We start from the raw sequence: 19290 nt of genomic DNA on the forward strand, positions 1-19290 counted from the left end.
AGAGCATGGGGCATGCCCAGCCCAGGATGCTGCAGTGATCCCCTGCCTCCTCTTCTCCTGCTGTACAAGTCCTGCTTGTCCCTGTCCTTCATCCTAAAGGCATCAGGGATGCAAGAGCTTTATGCCAGAGCTGGAATCCAGCACACCTTCCCTCCTGGGCAGTTTGTCCAGCAGCAACAAGATGGAACAACTGGGAAGAGCAATCAGCATTTTCAACTATTCCATTTACAGCAAGTTTCAAATTTCTTTCCTCCACCAAAAAAAAGAGAAAACTTTGGCTAAACTAAGATAACTAACCTTATCAGATTTTTTTCCCTCTGAGAAAAAAAGTTACTTCCTAAATCTGCTTTGCAGCTCAAAGCAGGCAGCAACAATGTGCCAGAAGAAGCTGGGTGGTGAGGGTACAGAAACTGTCAAGAGCTCGAGAGGAGAATGAGTGATGCTGGTCACGGGAGGGATGGGGCAAACCTACATGAAGAGTCAGGGGCAGCACAGGATGAGCAGAGGCAGAGGCATGTTTGGATGGGCACAAAGCTGAGAGTGAGGCACACCTAGAAGGACAGTTTGGGCTCAGAGGTGGCAGCCCAGATTTGAGGGAAAAGCACACAGAATGGGTGCCAGGGCCCTGAAAGACACCGAAAACAAAAAAGAACCCTTACAACACCCAAGCCTTTCATCCAGCTCATTGTCAGTCCCCGCTGCCTATTGCAAGGACACCCCGCACACCCTGAAGCGAGAGCAGGTGCAGTCCAGGTGCACGCTCGACTCCTGAGCTGATTCCCAAAGGGGAGGAAGCTTCGGGAGCAAGGCTTTTTCTAGCCTGCTGAGCCTGAAGGGAAAGACCCACGAGCTCTGCAAACCACTGAGCATCACCATAAAAGGGGCGATCCCATCCAGCCACAGATCCCACAGCCCCATTCTCCCCACTGCAAGGGCACCGGGTGCCGAGCCCACCCCAAAGTACGTTTCGTCGTAACTCATAACGAGGTCGACTTCTCTCACGCAGCGTTTCCATAGCAACAGAGAGGCGATTCTAATCTCCAACATAAAAGACGCAGCGAAAATTATATGGTTTGGAGTTTGGGGGGTTTTTGAGGGGAGAGGCAAGGCTGTCGCTACAGCCGCAAGCGGCCCTCCCTGGGCTGCAGCAGCCCCCGGCCGGCAGCCCCCGGCAGCGGCGTGTGTCCAGCACCACCACGCGGCCCCAGCCGCACCCGCACCGGGCAGGGGGTGAGAGCCGGGGCACAGCGAGCCTAGGAACCGGGGTGTCGGCCCCCACCCCGAGATGACAGAATCATAGAATCAGCTGGGTTGGAAAGGACCATCTGCCAACAAGGCTCTCGGCTGCCGCAGCACCGAGGCTGCCGCAGCACGGACTATCCAGGTTTTTAGAGCAGAGGGAGGTAGAACTGGGATCAGGCCTTAAACCGGTGGGATGGAATGGGAAGGGGTGATTGCTGTCCTCTGCCTCCAGGTCCTGATAGGGAAGTGGAAAGTACAGCCCAAGACGCACATGCAGACCGGGAAATTAATTCAGCAGTATAGGCCTGGGAGGAGAGCAGTCGTCCCACACAGCTGCTGCTAGGTACAAGGGTGATGGGAAGCACAATGGTTATTATTCCCTCTCTCCTGGCAAGCAGCACAAGCCAATATCCTAATTCATGGTGTGTTATTTGCAATTGCTTAGCAGTGCTATCAAGTGCCAAACATTCCTTCCTCAGTCCTACCATGACAGACAGAGCAGAGGGGAAAATATGCTGTGCTTCATTCACTGCAGTCTAAAGCAGTCTCCCAGAAAAAAAGAGCAGAATGTAAAATAAGTAGACCAGCACATAAAAGAGCAAAGCACACGGCTTGGAGCAGGGCTCCTAGGCAGTCTGTTAATATAAGGAGTAGAAGTATATATAAGCAGTTGCTCCAGAAACGGCACTTGATTATGCTAGATGAATACCAATACTTGCACTGTGGTTCTAATATCACTTCAGGGGCTCACTAACACTGGCACCTGTGAAAAATAAGACTTGCATTTTCTCTGGCCACTTCCTGGAATAATATATCTTGTCTTCCTGGTTGTGACACTAACACTGATATATCATCTCAGACCTTCATTTAGGGCTGCAAAAGGTCTACTCAGATCCCACGTCAGGGTAGAGAGAACCCCAAGAGCAGACTTTGCATTCACAGCACCATTCTTCAAAACAAACCAAAACATCCACACAACACTTTCAGGATTTTTATTTCTGAGTAGTTTATTTATTTTATTTTATTAGAAATTACAAAGAAACTCTCTCCAGGAGAGCAAGGAAAAAACCCAACCCTGAAATATTACAAAGCAATTTTGTTCCATATAAACACAAGCAAAGTTACATATTTTGTTCACATGCATGTACAAAAACATTTTAAGTAAAACATCCTTCACACATAACACCTGCATTAGTCTCAGAACTGAGCACATAATCAGATTGGCCTCACCTCCCCTACCTAATCTTATTTTCCTATTTTCTTTTTAAATTGTAAATTTCTATGCAGCAAACATCTCTTTTTCTGCACATCATTATGAATATTGAAATTAGCATGGATGGCCTCAGAATTAAATCCCTAGGTAGCACAGTCTGACACTGTGCTGTATACTACAGTTGTTACACTGCCATTTATACACAGAACTTCGTTAGATACCAGGCAAAACTCTTCAAAAGGAATAAAAAGGTATTGCTAGAGGGAAAAAGGAATATGATGCACAGTGCTCTCTCAACTACAATTCTGTATGATTCCTATGCAAAACACTTCAAAAGCCAAGTAATTCACAGATCTTGCTCTCCAAATTGATATCAAAGTTCCCACCAATTTCAATCATGGCAAACTAAATCACTAAAAGACATCAATGCTACTGGATATGGACATGGTCAATACTCAATATTCCAATTTTTCATCCACCCACCTTTGGAAAGAGAACGGAGAAAAGATGAAAGAACTATCAGAAGTGCAGACTGCTGAAGCAGGTGGGTCAGCAGAGTGCTTTACCAGCGAGCAGCAAAAAACAACTGCAAGAGCAGAGCTTCATTCCAACCCACTGCATAATCTCACAGTGGCTTAAAATTTGGGGATTACATGGTCAATGAACACCTCACTAGTTGCCCGAGGCTGCATTAACACCTAGCAAAATCTTATTTGATTCATCAAAAGAGCATATTGTCTGTATCTGACTTTGTGAGCTGGATTTTAAATTTCACTATTTCATGCATGATGAACACTACTGTAAATCTAAAAACCATAAATGTTCAGAGGGGAAGGGCTCACCCAGAAGGTGAAGCTTCCACATGCATAAGAGGAAACTTCAAGCACACAAATGTCAGCAGCAACCCTAAGCATAATGTGGGAACAGGAGGTACACCTATTGCTCTGCCTTCATTTTTAAGTATGTAAGCGATGCTGATGGATTTCTCACTTCTGCATAAACATGCATCCCAAAGAGAATCAATGACACTTCTTCCTTACACTGCAATGACACAGCTGAATCAAAGGAAGGTGAATTTCCACTGTATTTAAATACACTTGAAGCACTCAGGCTTGGCTTGTTGCAGTGTGTGTTATAGGGTGAAATGGGTGTGGAAAAGGGACATGAAATGAAAAAAATCACAAAAGAAAGAAAGAACATCTGCACATGAGAAATACAGAGAAAGCACTTCAGATTAACACTTCGGAGGTTTAACCAAAGTCCTGGAGAACACTAGATTTTCATTTTTAGCCCACTTGAAATCTTGCAAATGAGCAAGCGATGCTGGCAGCAGTCACTCTGTCATTCAGCTCCTGAAAATAGTGCAACAGACTTTGCATAAGTGCCCTGGCCTCAAGAATACTTTAATACACCTGTTTGCAAAGCATCTATAGAGAAAAGCCCAATGACAGGTGCTCTCACACAGTATCAGACATAAGGGCCAAATCAGGCTGAGCTTCGAGGCCCCAGCCTAGCACACTCTACATTCTGTATGTTGTGGAGAACACTGGGTCTACTGGTTTAGCTGAGATGGGCAGCCTGCTCTTAGCCCCTTACGGCCATTTGAATGGCAAACTCTGCTAAATGTGTAGAAAAGAAAAGCAAAAGCACTGGCCTAGCAGGAGGAAGCCTCCTCTGATTCCCACACAGGAAGGGCTAAAGTCTGATCCCTTATGTCAGATATTGATGGTGTGGATATCTTCAGCAGAGGTAGTCAAGCTGAACTCACTCTATGAGCACACAAAGGAAAAATAGACATTTCTAAAAATGCCATTCATTTGACTCGCTTTATACTTCTACTTCAAGGCCAAAAGAACAGTGACTTAAGAATGACTATTTCTCTTCAGCTGCAAATGGAGCCCAGAGGAAAAAAATTAGATGCAGACATCTAAAGCTGAGAAGATACCACCTCAAATGCCTTTCTTGTACCTGAACAGCAGAGTTGTGCTGTACTTCTTTGTGATCAGCAGTTTTGCTTAAAACCTGTATCATATAGGACTGTAACATTTCAGTGACCATCTAAACATTCTCCAGCCAGCAACAGTCCTACCAGAATCGAATAAAAGCTCACGACTCTCTCAAAACTCTCTGAATGATCACAGTGCCTTTTTTTGCATAGTAACTAAATCTCAAACATACTTCTGAAAGGCAAATATGACTATTCTTTTTTTACAGCTGAGAAAACAGGGACATTGCAGATTGCCTAATGGTGACTCAGGGGGAATCAAAATAAAGATTTCCTGGTATGCTCTTCTACTACTGACTAGGCTTAAAATAGTGAGAATTGAACTCCCAGGAGAAAACTTTAAAACTGTGCTGGACAATTTTAACTCCATTGTCCATAAAAGCGTGTCGTCACACATTCTTATTAGACACTGAGGAATTTTATGTTTGGCTTCCACTTCTATAAAGTGGAAGAGAAATACAGTTAGGAAAAAAGAATTAAGGCCAGGCACGTTATAGAGAAACAAAAATACTATGCCTGAAGCTCATTCTTTCAAAAGATAAACCTGCAATTGTAAGGATAAATGGGAGGTTTGGTAAATTTCCCTCAAACATCCCAAGGGGTTACAGGTATAAAGCCAGTTTAAGTGGCTGTTCATTCTTGATTCACGTTCATTCCAGCCCTTTTGAGAGAGAGACACACTGAATCAAGTTAAAGACCGAGTTCATCAACTGAGGATTGTGCAGAACAAAAAAAATGCCATCAGTCAGCTGAGCCATAAAAGCAAGCAGCAAAATAGATTCTGTTTCAGACTAAGTTGTCAAGATAACAACTTTGAATATGAAACCTCACCCAGTCTGAAGTTGCTGCACTCAAGCCAATGACAGCAAAGGAAAAGTTTGCATTGCCACTACGGGCTCACACCAATACTAAAAGCTGCTTCATTCTCTCCAAAAAAACGCATCAACTTCCCTGACTAGATGATCAAGAAATCAACTAGGGAATAAGCTCTGCTTGACTTGTTTCTAACAAGGAAAAACTGGTGGAGAATGTGAAGGTCTTGGCTGCAGAAGACATGGAATTGTGGCATCTAAAATCCTGAGAAATGTTTACAAGACAGAGTCCTGTACCTTCAGGTCAACAAATTTTGGTTTATTCAAGGAATGTCTTGGCAGGATTTCATGAGGGACTATCCTGGCTGCCCAAAGGAACCCAAGTGTGCTGCCTTATCTTCAAAGACAGCTTTCTCGAAGTAGAAAAACAGTCCTATCTGACAAGCAGAAATTAAAGCAGGCATGACAGAAGGCCAGCAAAGATGACCAGGGAACTCCTGACTGAGCTCAAACACAAACAAAAAGGTACACAGAAGTGGAAGTGAGGATGGGCTTGCCAGCAGGGATATAGAGACACAGCCCAAGCATGCAGGAACAATTAGGAAAGCCAAAGCTCAGCTGGAGTTGAAACTGGTATGAGATGTGAAGAAAGGCTTCTATAAGTACACTGGAACCAAAAGAAACTATAAGAAAATATGGGTTTACTGTTCAACAATGCAGGCAATATGGTGACAAAGGATGTTCTTTGTACTTTGTGGCTGATGTACGCAACACCTTTTCTGCTTGTGTTTACTGATAAGTTCTGCCTTAAGGCCTGTCAGGTCCCCAGGCCTTCAATCAGTGTGTGGGAATAAAGCTTTACCTATGAAGACTCAGTTAGCAAGAACTTAAGCCAGTTGGAACCAACAGGATTAATCTGAAGGCACTGAGTGAGCTGGGACTGTGAGACCATGCTACAGCATCTTTGCTAGGTCATCATAATCATCAGCGATGGCTCTCTAACTTGCAGTACCCTACCTTAAGACTCTCTTGCTGCTCCCAACAGTCAGCAAGCACGAGGGAAGCAAGCACATTGAGGAAAATTATTATTCCTCTTTATTCAGCACTTGTGAGACTGTGTCTGGTGGGCTGCATCCACTTTTGTGCTCCCCTTCACAAGGGCATTGCAGCAATTTCAGTGGAAGGCCACAGAACTGGTTAGGGAGCTGGAGCACAGGATGAGCAAGGAGAGCTCAGGGAACACGGTTTCTTCACACTTAAGATGAGAAAAGGCTAGAGAGAGATCTCATTGTATATAGTCACTTAATAGCCAGGTTAGAGAAGACAGTCAGACTCTTCAGAGATGAGCAGTGACAGAACAAGAGGCAATGAAGACAAGCTGGAACACGGGAAATTCCAACTAGATGCAAGAATATTTTTTTTCTTACTATGAGGGTTGTCAAATGTGGGGAAATGTTACCCAAAGAGGTTTCGCATCACTATGCCTGTAGATACTCAAAACTCAAATGGACAAAGCCCTTAGCAATCTGCTCTAAACGGCTGTGCTTTGAGCAGGGGGTTGGAGTAGAAACATCATGTGGTACCTTCAAACCAAACTATTCAATGATTCTGTGACTTAGCAAACCTCCTCACAGCTACTTTTCACTGGTATGTTCCTCATTAATCTGCCAAAGCAAGCCATGCCACCGTCAAACGTAATGGGTGATCTTCTATCTCATGAGTCAGGATGGAGTACAGAAGCCAGCAAAGAGGGGAGCTGAAGTGCACTACACATCAAACCTCTCACAGTAACTTTATGTATGAGGTCCCTCATACACCAGGGCCAGCCCTGTGTTAGAATCATAGCCATCACAGTACTCTCCTGGTTCATTTCCAGTCTATTAAATACCATCAGGACTAAATAAAAAGAATGTTCCTTCTCACATCTTCTTCATCTTCTTTTTACAGCGCTGGTTGAAGACAGGTGAGGATCCCATCAGACTGTCAGCAGAATGAGAACCGTAGCTGCTCTCAGAGCCATTGGGGCTTTGTGGCATCCCAGCTTCGCTCATGCCTGACATTGGTTCCTCAAAGACATCACTGCCTAGGACCCCATGGCCATGTACATTACCCTCCTCATTTTCCTGTGGCTCCATTTTCACCTGTGCCAAGTTCCAGAGTGGGGAAGCATTCACCTCAGCCCCTAGAAAAAGAATAAGCACACAGTAATAACTAAGTAAAAAGATAAATCATAAACAGCATGCAGATACAAGGGACAGCAGCACTGATAAAGACGGATCAAAAGCAAAGCCACAGGTAAACTAGGCTGGGGGGAAAACAAACAAAATGCAACAAGCCCTGTGATTAATTAAAAAAAAAAACTGTTGGCGTTTTTGTTCTAACAGCCCAGCAACTGCCACTCTAAAAAACATGCTATCCTTTCACTGCAAGCCTCCATGTCATTTTCTCCATGAGAAACAACTTCACATGACTCTCCAGGAGGAGTACCTAAGCAACAGTGAGTACACCAACAGCACGTGAACTAGACCCTGCATAAGCAGGACTTTGAGGCAGTCCAGAAGTCATTACGAGGTCCTTGCAACTGTCAGACATACTGGACTTCTGCAGGGGAGGTGAAGTGAGAGGGCAGAGGAGTAGGTAGATGAACAGTCTCAAATACCATTTTCAGCACTGAAATGCAGGGACATCAGAGCTGCAGTCAGCCACCTGCCTGCCTCCTTGTATTCAACACCCACAGGTCTCATCCCATGCTTCAGCACAACAGAAAGAAATTCTTTTGGCTGAACCTCACAGACACACTCATGGGAAATAGCTCTCCCCCATCCGCCTTTTTTATAAAAAACTTTTGGACTAGTGTGCAATCTGAGCAGATTGACGATTTTCTGTACAATATTATGAAATCATATTTCTTGATAACAGCAAATGTTTTTCTCCCCAAGAGTAGTAATTACAGATTGCATTATTTCTCTTTATTTACAGTGTTAAGAGACACAAAAATCCTCTTAAAAATGCACTAATTGGGCTCCTTGCTGAGATGGGCATAAACAGCCCAAAACTGAACCATGAAATCTTCTCACTTTTAAATCTGGTCCCTCTTGTGTGGCATAAAATTCACATGGAAAATAAAATAAGTAAAAATAAAACTAAAAATAAATAAATTAATTAATTAAAAAAAAAAACCACACACAAACTTGCCAAGCAAAATAGGAAACCAGTTTTAATGAGTTTTCCAAACCTTGCGTCTCAAGGAGCACGGCTACAGTTTGAATGCACAACCTAACCTCTTGTACTGAGCCAAACCTACTATTATTCCCTATTATCAATACATGAGTAACAATAGTCCCTTATTAGTAGCAATTACAGAGAGAAGAAATCTCCCAGCACGTCTGTACTGAGAACTCTCCTTTATGAAGAAGTCAGGAATCTTTTCCAGAGCAGCTAACCCAAAGCAGGGTTTATGAGACCTCTGTGGCAACACAGCCCACATTAGCTCAGTTGCCTTAATGAAAAGTCCTTTTTATGTTAATCATAAGTAAATGCATCCCTCTCAACAACAATGGACACATCATTAAAATGCTATCAGTTCCACAGGTACAGCTCCAGTCTAGACAATAATCAGAGATGCTCACTGAACTAAATTGTGTCTTTCCATCAATTGCTCTTACTCCATTCAGCCCTGTCACCTATCACTGAGAGTGTCACTAATGACTAAAAGTACTTAAGCATCAACACAGGATGTTTCATCTTCAAAGCACTTTAACTTCAAAGTACTTTACAAATAAGCTAATCCTCATGTTATCCTGATAGGTGGAGGAACAAGGTCCCCAATTTTGCATCCATTCTCCAACTGCAATGAAATTAAGCAACTAGCCCACAACTGCAACATCAGGCATGAGCAGAAACACAAAAGGAACGGGGAAGGCTGTAACAAGAGTTTTGCCATCAGACACTGAAGGCTTACTGCCCTCCCTCTGGGCCTCACACCTGTATTTTTGAGAGGGTGGGGTCCTAATTGCAGCAGTTTTTTCTTGCTCCTTACGGTATTACACTCTCCAGCCTGCCCAGCCCTAGACTGGGACTTCTCACAGTGATGAGATTTCCAAAGGCTCTTATGAATTGAAGAGGGATTTTCAGGAAGGAACAGAGCACTTGTATTCTTAATTAGAAAACATCAATTTGGTATCAGAGAGGCAAGAGGCATTTAATATACAGCAAGCATGCTAACCTCTGGGTCTCAAGTGGTAAATGCTAATACAAAACTTTTCAGATGAATCACTCACAATCCCGGATGGGCCAGAGGAGTCTGCTGTTCCCTCTCCCACAAAAATGCAAACAATTCACATATTGGAGGTGCTATGAAAAACGGTAGGAGCTTTCAGAAAAACATCAGATGGATTTGTGCTTTCTTAAAGCTCAGCACAATGTAAAAAAACTAACAGACTCAGAGGTATACTCTACCCTCACTATATATGCTACTTAGTTTAGGGTTAATAGGACAGGCTTCATTGTTTTTAAACCAGATTTTTAAGTGAAACAGTTATTATTGCAGGGATTTCCAGAGTTCAGAAGGTTCTATGCAAAATTAAAACTGCCTTTCTTTGGAAGATTAATATCTTCTTAATTTCACAGGTAGTTTAGCTTTACTAAATATAGAACAGAATGAAACTTGTATATAGATATAGAAAAGGCACAGCAGCACCAGTGTGCTTCAATGCCAAATTCAAGGAATTGCACTTTGAGGAAAAAAGTGCAGTCTCCATAACCCCACTACGTCACTCACCATTTCACTTTCCATGGCCTCAGCTAACAACAGCAGGCTTTGGGGTAGAGATGCTGGGAGGGACTTCCATGAGCCTATTTCACATAAGTCACTGATAAGCTTTCAAAATACAATGATTGTCACTGCTGTTCTGAACATGGAGAACAGCAGCAAGCATCATTTGCGTTTCCAGAAGTCATTTGGTGCCTAAACTACCTTAGGAACATGACCTTCAACCTCTCAATAACATGAATCTCTGATCGTGAATCTAAAACTACCCAGAGGAAAGAAGATCACAAGGAATTGCTAATGGACTGTTTCCAGGAGCAGCAAGAAATCCCTACCTGATGTCTGCGGGGAAGCTTCTACTTCCAAGTTGGCCGAGAAGCGCTCACTTTGAGCTCCAAGGACTCCAACAGGCAAAGACTGGTCACCAGAAGCCAGATCTCCTTCCAACTCCTCACTTATGGGGAAAGTAATATCACTCACAGGTTCCTCCTTAATCTTCACAGGCTTTGTGTCCTCTGCTGCCTTTTCAGGGTTGACAATCTTCTCGTATTCTTCAGAGAGCTGCTTGCTAACCTGTCCAAGATCAGTGGGTGAAGAAGAGGCCAGAAAGGTGAGAATGACTTCAGAGACTCTGATGGCAATTACATTGCAGTGCACTCTGTTCCCAGAATGTTATTAACATCTGACCCAAACAAAAAGTAAACAGCTTACTAGCTACACAGGAAAGATTTTTTTTTCCTCTTTTAAGTGCACCTTCTGTCCTGTAACAAGGGGCTTTAATAAGAGGTTTAATCCATTACCATCTCATTGATAAAGATTTCTCAGACAGAGATGAGATGATGAGGTCCAGAAATTTAAAAAGAGCAAGGAACAAAAGCAAAGTGTCTGTCTTACTCTTTGGTTTTACCTATAAGATTGTCCTCCATCCGCCAGTAACAAATTTACCCCAGCATTAAAAACCCAGCACTTCACATCTTCATCAGCTCTGCAGTCACCACTGGGCAAAGCCTGAGTACCTTCTGACAAATTCACAGCAAAAAACACAGAAGTTTTCTCCAGTTAAAGAAGTGGAACAAATACAGGAATGAGATTTAGAATTACCCTGTACTTCCAGAAAGTTAACAAGAGTAAGCAATTAATTTTAAAAATTTCAGATTTTATCTGCTTCTAACAAACGCTTGTTTATACAACTAAATCCCAACAGTCAATGAACTGTGCTCAGGAAAGGCTTTTTAACAACAGAAGCAAGCAGGAAAAAGAATAGCAAAGCCTATTTTCCCCTTCTAGATATACTCCCAAATACAGAGGCTATTGTGGACCTCGGCCCTGTATAAAGAACAAAACCACTAAGACAACGACTGGCTGCAGGATGAGAGAAAACTGCATCAGCAGAACGACGCAGAAAGCCCAAATTCAAAAAGACAGAATATCTGAATAAAAACATTTGAACAAAAATGAACACAACTGGTTTTCTGAACAGGAATGTTTTAATGAAGACAGATCTTGATGATGTTATTTTTAAGCACAAACCTCAGAATCCATCACAACTTACATACTACATGCACTTACATGAGTCTCTGATTTTCACTGCCTCTGTAAGCCACAAGGTGTCAGCCCTGGGAAAAGCAGGAGCACAAGGCAGCTGCTCCAAAATGAGTCTACTGGCACTCATAAGGAAGAAGGAATGGCAGGTTTTGTTTTGGTCACAGGCTACCTACTTGATTCAAGCCTTGCTTTTGATAAGTAGGAGCAAGATTTCCACTTCAAATCCTTGCATTTCTCCAAGTCCACAACAGGCAGCCTCATAGCATTCAAATAAAATGCATGTTTAATTTCTTAGAATAGCTGGACCGAGAGAGAAACCATACCCTTATTCTTACAACCTACATTTATGGATGCCTCTTATTTAACAATTCCTCTTCTTTCTCAACAGAAGCACAGTCTCCTCTACAGTGGAAGGTAGCACCTGTGTGACAAGTCAGATCAGCACAATACTACCCTATACTCCTACTAAAGCTTAAGGAAGTCACCCCTTGCTTAAGCAAACACAAACTTCTGCACAGCTTAGTAATTTTTGTCTCCTTACTTGTTTTCTGAAATGTTAACCAGCCAAATATTCCATTAAAGCAGAAAATTCAGTTTATCAGTCAGTTTTGATTTTACCTCTACTTGATATTTTTGTCTGGGCCATTCAAGAGCTCTCCTTAAACTCAGGCAAGCGATCAGTAGAGCATCCTTAGCCTCAAGTAGGGACATAAATAAGGGGCTCTGTCTTCCAGTCAAAAAAATCCTGTTTCTCTTTCCCTTGATGACTCCCCTCCGCATCCAGGAGGTTTTCTAATTGGATTTCACCTCAGTAAGACTCAGGACTTGCCACAGGAATAAGCAATTGTACTGGGGGTACATTTCTTGGTGCTGTCGGGTCCCCATGCTGTTCTCACCTGAAGCATGTAGCTGTGATAATCCTTAATGCGGTGCTGCCAGAACTTCTGCAGAGAGAGCACGCTGCCAATGCCCACTTCATGGAAGACCTGCTCCATGACATCAGGGAAAGGAGTGTGCCCAAGTCGAGCTTCTCGATCCACAGCGAAGCGCAGCAGTTTGGTGAACTTCAAGCAGTACTCGTGGGCAATGTCTGTCAGGGTCTCCAGAACACTCTCATTGGCACACTCAAAGCCTGTGTGAGCCAGGATGATGGCCATTGACTGGTAGAGAAGTTGCCGGCAGGAGGACCAACTCAGCTCAGTCACTGGCTCCCCTTTTCCTCTAAAACCCAGAAAAGACAAAACCAGCACACTTTCAAAAATTGAAAGGAGTAGATAAGTTGAAAAGATATTGTCAATAACAAGCGATGGACAAAGCGAAAGCAGATAGTTTGGGGTTCTCCACAACTTCTCTATTGCATATGAACACTACCTAGTAAAGGTTTATCTGCTTTTCCTTCTTCCCCTCCCTCCAAATCAGCACTTTCAATTTTTATTTCCCCTTTTAATGCTGCGAGATTCCTTGGGTGATTCATGAATGTGGGATGCAAATCTTCTGAAACCTTAAGCAACTCTTTTCTCACCCAAGAGCTTTTCTCCTGGAAAAATGAATTAAATGGGTCCTGGACACAAGCAAAAAGGGCATTGTAAATAACTTGAATGCAAATCATTTCCCCTCTCAGTTAATTACATTTCTTTTCCTTATTACCTCTATTGTCACAGGCCTAATACTGAGATACAAAGGCTTCTGGAATAGACAAGATTGGAATTTCTAATGCAAAAGACAAAAGACACATATAAAAAGCAAGAAATGGGATACACATACATTTCATACAGATACCCTGTAGCCAAAGATACTGTTTCCCTGTCCTCATTCCCAGCAGTCACTAAGATCAACACTGAAAGAAGTATCCCTGTATATAACCTAAGATGCAAACACAAGACCCTGGGAGGAGGCCTGGAGAGGTTCTGCCATAAAGCAGCACTCTCTGGCCTTGCATTTGAGACCTCTATTCTCTTCTCTGTGTTGCTAAGTGGGAAGAAGTGACCACGCAGGATGGAGGACATGGAGAACAACTGACATGAGCACTTCAAGCAACATTTACAGTCAGCCACCCAAATTTTTCATCAACATGAGTTAACAAACAGAAGTTCTACAGAGGAAAAAGAGGAGTTAAGACAAGGCCTCTGATAGGGAAACATGTATCTACCAGATTTCTCAAGTTATAATTAAGTGCATGTAATCTATTTGCCCATATCAGTAACATGGACTTCAAATGCTGATGTCAAAAAATCAATTCCCTTTCTGCCAAGTATGGTATTTATATACTTTTTTTACACTTCATGCACCACCAAAGGCATAATTAAGCTAAGAATTTCTCTCATTTCTTTCTGATCAATTTGTCCACCTTGAGATTCCCCTTGTTCTCACCCTATATCACTTGCATATCACCAGACACTTTCCAGTAACAGGACCCGATTAAACCAGTACACAGATGGTACTGATGCCTTGATAAAAGTCTCTCCAACAACTACACTAGGCACCCTTCAGTCTCACTGAGAAGCTGGGCCACAGTCTCAGGCTCCCCTGACCCTCAGAACTGACGCATAGAAAACCACTGAAACACAGCAGTAAAAAAGATAACATTTCAGAGGAATGAAAATGGAAGGTGACACTTAGAGCTATCAGGAACAAAATCATTCATTTTCAAGAACACCAGCTCAGCACTTTCTGATTATTCAAATAAAGGAGGGAACCACACTATAATAAAAGCTGCCTGTGATCATATTTCTGAGCAGATATTAAGAACAGCATGCGGATCTCAGGTCATGGATTCATCCCAGCTATTAATTGATGGAAAATGACTCACATCCCAATTCCTTCTCAATTATGTAACTACTTTGCTAAGAAGACAGCAGGCACCCTGACAAGATGAATTAAAAGATCATCAGTTCCTTTATAAATCAACTGTCACCCATACTGTTTTCGCATTTCCCTCACTCCCCCTTCCACGTCAGCGACAGATTTCTGAAGTTCAGAAGCAGCCATATGTCTCACACAACACCGGAACCGGGAGGTTACAACAGAAATAAACAAGTATCGAAGAAAACAACCCTCAAAATTTATGCCTATAAAAAAGAATCTCTTTTTTTTTAGTGCATATAAAGGATATATCCAGCTGTACGGCAGCCATCAGTTGAGAGCATCTTATGCTACCAAACCCACTGAACAACCAGGCTACTGTTAATACAGAAACATTCACTCAAAACACTATGGGCAAAAAAGTCAAACACAGATTTTGGCAAGCATAGGCAGGATGCTTAGCCACTTGCAAAGTAGAATACAACAACCATTTGGCAATGCATATTACTGCTCAGAAGCAGCAGAGAATATTATATCTCTTTTAAACTCCTGGAGGAAAAGAAACCAATTGTGAGCATTAAAATGCAGCGAGGTCTCTATGCTGAAGGGCATATAATCAACCTGAAATCCAATCAATTAAAGACAGAGAGAAAACAAATTTCTGGTACTGTATTCAAATCCAAATCTCCACCTCTTGCTCTTGGAAAGGTCAATCAATTTTGGTTGTCTTATTTTTTCTTCTCTTGTTTTCCTGTTTCCCGCAACAAACAATAGAGGTATATGATTAAAGGCCAGAACAAAGAGCAATAATTGAAATGTAGATGTTAACGGAAACCAACAGATGAGAAAATAATTTTTCTTCATCTCCTTTAACTTCCAGATACTCTCTGATAAGAATGCACATGAACAAAAAGAGCCATATGGACACATTTATGTTGAGAACAGCTATCTAATGTCAAGTCTTCCCAAAAAGGACAAGCAAACATCTTCTTTTCCCTGATGATCATAGATAAAGAGCCTTGGGTTTAGATCTCATCCATAAGCTCAACACCTACAAAAAGCACCCTTCCAGGTACTACGACTATGCAGAATGCCACCCTCAGCAGAACTTAGTTCTTTTCCTGAAAGGCTCTCCATTCAGCAACCATCCAAAGCCAAACCTACTGAACAAATTAGCAGGGTCATATAGCTACAAGTAAACAAAAGTGCTTTCATACCTCAAGCTTCATCACCATAGATTAACAGGACAGGAAATTAGGTCGGTGACTTGGAGGTGATCTGTACAGAATATATAGTATGAAATTTATCACAAATACTGGCCAATTTCCCACTCTTCATTTTTGCATTTCTAAGAGTTCTATATTTTTATATATGGATCACCAACAATAGATAATGTTCCAGACAAAAATCTCCCTGCCAAGCTATGAATTCATTAGACCCAAAGCCCAACCTTCTCCCACTTCTACCAGCAATATGCAGAAAATCACAACAGAAGACAGGAAAATAGTGTCCATTTATACCAACCAGACTTATTTTCGGAATTATCCAAAACTCAGAAAAGGCTAATTTTCTGTGTCAGTCAGTTAAATGACAACAAGCCACCCCACAAAGGCAATAGAATCCATTCACCCAAGTTCTTCTCCTGTAAGGCTGTTTTTCTCAGAGGGAAAGGGAGCTCATGGTTCATTTCCCATGCAACTATCTTCAGAGGACAGTGTTTGGGCTAGGGCAAGGATTGCTAGCCAAGGTTCACTCAACTGCAGTATTGGATTGAAGTGCTCTGCTCCCTTCTAGGTGAGCATACGCCAGCGGCAGATGGAGGGAGGGACTGTTTTTCCTATGAACACGACAATTTCATGAAACATTACACTGTGGAGTTGGATTTATACCAAATGAGGTACAACAAGGCCGCTTCAGAGCCATCCTCTCTAAAGCAGTAAAATGAAGGAGAACATTGGAAAAACAAGATTACTAGTCAGAGAGTGCAAAGAATACAGCACACTAACTCAAATGAGAAAGTTGTTTCCTTTCGGAAAAGAGCCTCATTACACCTCATCCTGACTAAGTCTCTTTTTAAATACCTATGCTACGTCTACAGGAAGCTGCAAAGGTATATAAAGAAACTGCTCAATAGATAATTGCAAAAATAAATTGTGTCCCAGCGGCATAACCAGAACATCAGTTCATTTAGAAACAGGCTAAGCCGAAGTGCTTAGTTCATCAGTGGAAGTGTGTTCTGCCTGCTTTAATTTCCACTGCTTCAAATCCTTCCCAGCATTAAACCTGCTATCCCACCGACACGTGCTCCTCTACTTCTGTACAGATATCTCTTAACTACAAGTCCTTCTGTCATGAACTGTTTTCACACTGCAAGTTGCCAATTTTGTTTACAGATTATCTTTCAATGCAAAGCACATATCCAATGTGGTCAGGAATGCAAATGACAGATTGACTGAGAAATCTGTTACAAAACCAACCATGTACACACAAGAAAAAGCATCTGAAGAGGCACATGAGTAGGTTAGGTTTCTTTTAAAGATGTATCCATGCTAATCTGAGGAAGCTGAACAGAGAAGAAGGAAAAGCTAGCAGCTGTATTATGGTAGGAGTCTCCTGTTGAACTGATAGTTTCAAGTCTACAGTTCCTTACTCATTCTTCATCAATTATGCTTTCAGCTTACTTTCTGTTTCTACACCAGCCAAAACCAAACATTAATCCCTTATTGTGCATCCCAAGAACTGTAACATCAACACTTGCAAATCACCAGGACCAGATGGTAATTCATCCAGGAATACTAAAGGAATTCCAAGGATGAAATAGCTGAATAGCTGTGGTGAGTCACCTCTTGCTTCAAACTGCGTTGGTCCATGAGGACCAGAAGACAAGAAATGTGAAAACATTTTCTTTTAATAGCCTCAGAAGAGATGTGAAGAACTGCAGGCTGGAAAGCCTGATATTTTTGGTGCATCAGGAAAATTCAAAGAATCAGAGGACACACAGGTAAATATGTTATGCTCAGAAAGAATTCAGAGAGCTTTTGTAACTGGAAAACCTGCTTCACAAACCCAGACTCCTCCAAATCAATCAACAAGCAAGTTTGTCCACTCCACTGTGGAGTCCAGGTCTTCCCTTGGGGATCTGTGCCAAATCAAAGTTTGTTTCAACATATTTATAAACAGTCTGGAGAACTGTAGGTGAGGAATAGCATCATGATTATAAAAATGCTGGTAGTACAGATTTTGGAGGGTTGAAAAGACGAAACCAACTAAAAAATAGCAGTAAATTAGGTTCTGCCTCTTCCTCATGATAGGAGGAGGTAGGGGTTACAGGTATGGGGCGGGGCAGAGGAAAACCAAAAACAATCTCGGGCATAACAAAATCAAAGACAAGGAGGCAGCATGTCAAAGGATGAAAATGAATAACAAGGAAACAGAAGAAGACACATCTATGCTAAAGAAACTTGTGGTCTGATTCAGGCTGACTACTCTTATCTTCCTTTCTTCCTGTGTCTAAATATACCTATACATTGCTTCTCAGACTCAGGTTACTGCAAAAAAAAATGAAATTAAAATATGGATTTAGTTGAATACCGTAATTCTGACAATTGTATTTCAGAAGTCAGCATAAAATTAAGCGCTACCATGTTTTATTGGGGGAAGAATGTTCTTCCTTTAATTTGATTTTACACACTAAGAAGCATCAGCAAATCACAGAACTTCATTTTTGCTTCTAAAACAGTACCTGCTGTTCTTAATTCATGTGTCTTAAAACAGTTAAGAAAAACTCAACAACAAACTCAAAGCTTTCCTTCTGGAAAAGCACAAATGTGTTTGGTTTAGCAAGCACACAATTAAAATCTAGAATACACTGCAGCTCATTATAAATCCACTCTCTGTCAGCCACAAAACATTTCTCTCTCCAGTTTTCACAACGTAGTCCTTAAACTCCCCCACGTGGCTGACAACTAAATAACATTTCTTTACACAGACTCCAGAGACTCGAAATGAACAGCAAAAAGACAAAGTAGCCTCCAAAACATGGCCAGAGCCACAGAAAACTGAACTTCAAGTTGAAGCCACCGGGGAGGACAGAACAGAGAACTGCTCAGTTTTACAAACCACGGAGCAGGAGCCACAGGGCCTTGACTTTATTCCCACAGGACTGTATTTCCCTTCATCCCTCTCAGCTAATTACTTTGTATCTTTCCAGAAGGATGATGGTGTTCCTCCACAAACAGTATTAAGAAATCACTCTACTGTCCAGAGGAACTATGTTACCAAATGCAACATCTTTCAATAAAATGCATTTCATACAACCTCAGGCCATTGAATATCTCAGTGGCATTTAACTGATCAGTTATATTTTGTTGATGCACATTTACCCATTTCAAAAACTAAAATGTATTATCCTCTCACACATCATGTTCATTAGTGCACAGTCTTTCATTTAAGAACAGAAAGTTGTAGTTGTGAGAATTAATCCCGTAATTTAAATGCACGTAACCCGCAAAGTATTGTGAGATCCTGCAAGAAATGCAACACCTCCTTGCAAATTTAGTGCTTGTCAGAGGGGTAGATACGGAGGTGGTGGCAACACTATTTAATCAAAGACGGCTGCAGAGGAAGAAGCAACACAACTTCCTTTCCATTTTCTCCAGCCCTTGGCTGGTGGAGCCAGTACCAGAGGCAAGAATTCCCTTCACCCATTCTCATTTCCACCTCTGACCGGAAGACCACCAACAAACAGGGTGAAATGTGATAGTTACTATGCCACAGGTCCTTAGCCACTGAAATCTTACAAATATGCTACCATGTCATCTTTGCAGACCCTACAGCTAAACAGCCAAAACGTCCTCATGTGTCTTCTGGGTTTTCAATTATAATAACATAACTTAGTTATAAG

General features: G+C 42.0%; 1 protein-coding gene across 1 annotated transcript; it reads right to left on the reverse strand.

Annotated features, from left to right (window-relative positions):
- Positions 1 to 2223: 2223 nt before the first annotated feature.
- On the reverse strand, positions 2224 to 14573 carry SUPT7L (SPT7 like, STAGA complex gamma subunit). Its single transcript, XM_027681673.1, has 4 exons — positions 14506 to 14573; positions 12482 to 12806; positions 10376 to 10613; positions 2224 to 7454 (listed from the first exon to the last, which is right to left on the reverse strand). The coding sequence occupies exons 1-4, from the start codon at positions 14571 to 14573 to the stop codon at positions 7192 to 7194; spliced, it is 894 nt and encodes a 297-aa protein (XP_027537474.1). The 3' UTR covers positions 2224 to 7191.
- Between the last annotated feature and the right edge of the window lie 4717 nt (positions 14574 to 19290).

Source organism: Neopelma chrysocephalum, unplaced genomic scaffold, assembly GCF_003984885.1.
Source record: "Neopelma chrysocephalum unplaced genomic scaffold, ASM398488v2 Primary Assembly neopelma1_61b, whole genome shotgun sequence".
Classification (NCBI taxonomy): domain Eukaryota; kingdom Metazoa; phylum Chordata; class Aves; order Passeriformes; family Pipridae; genus Neopelma; species Neopelma chrysocephalum.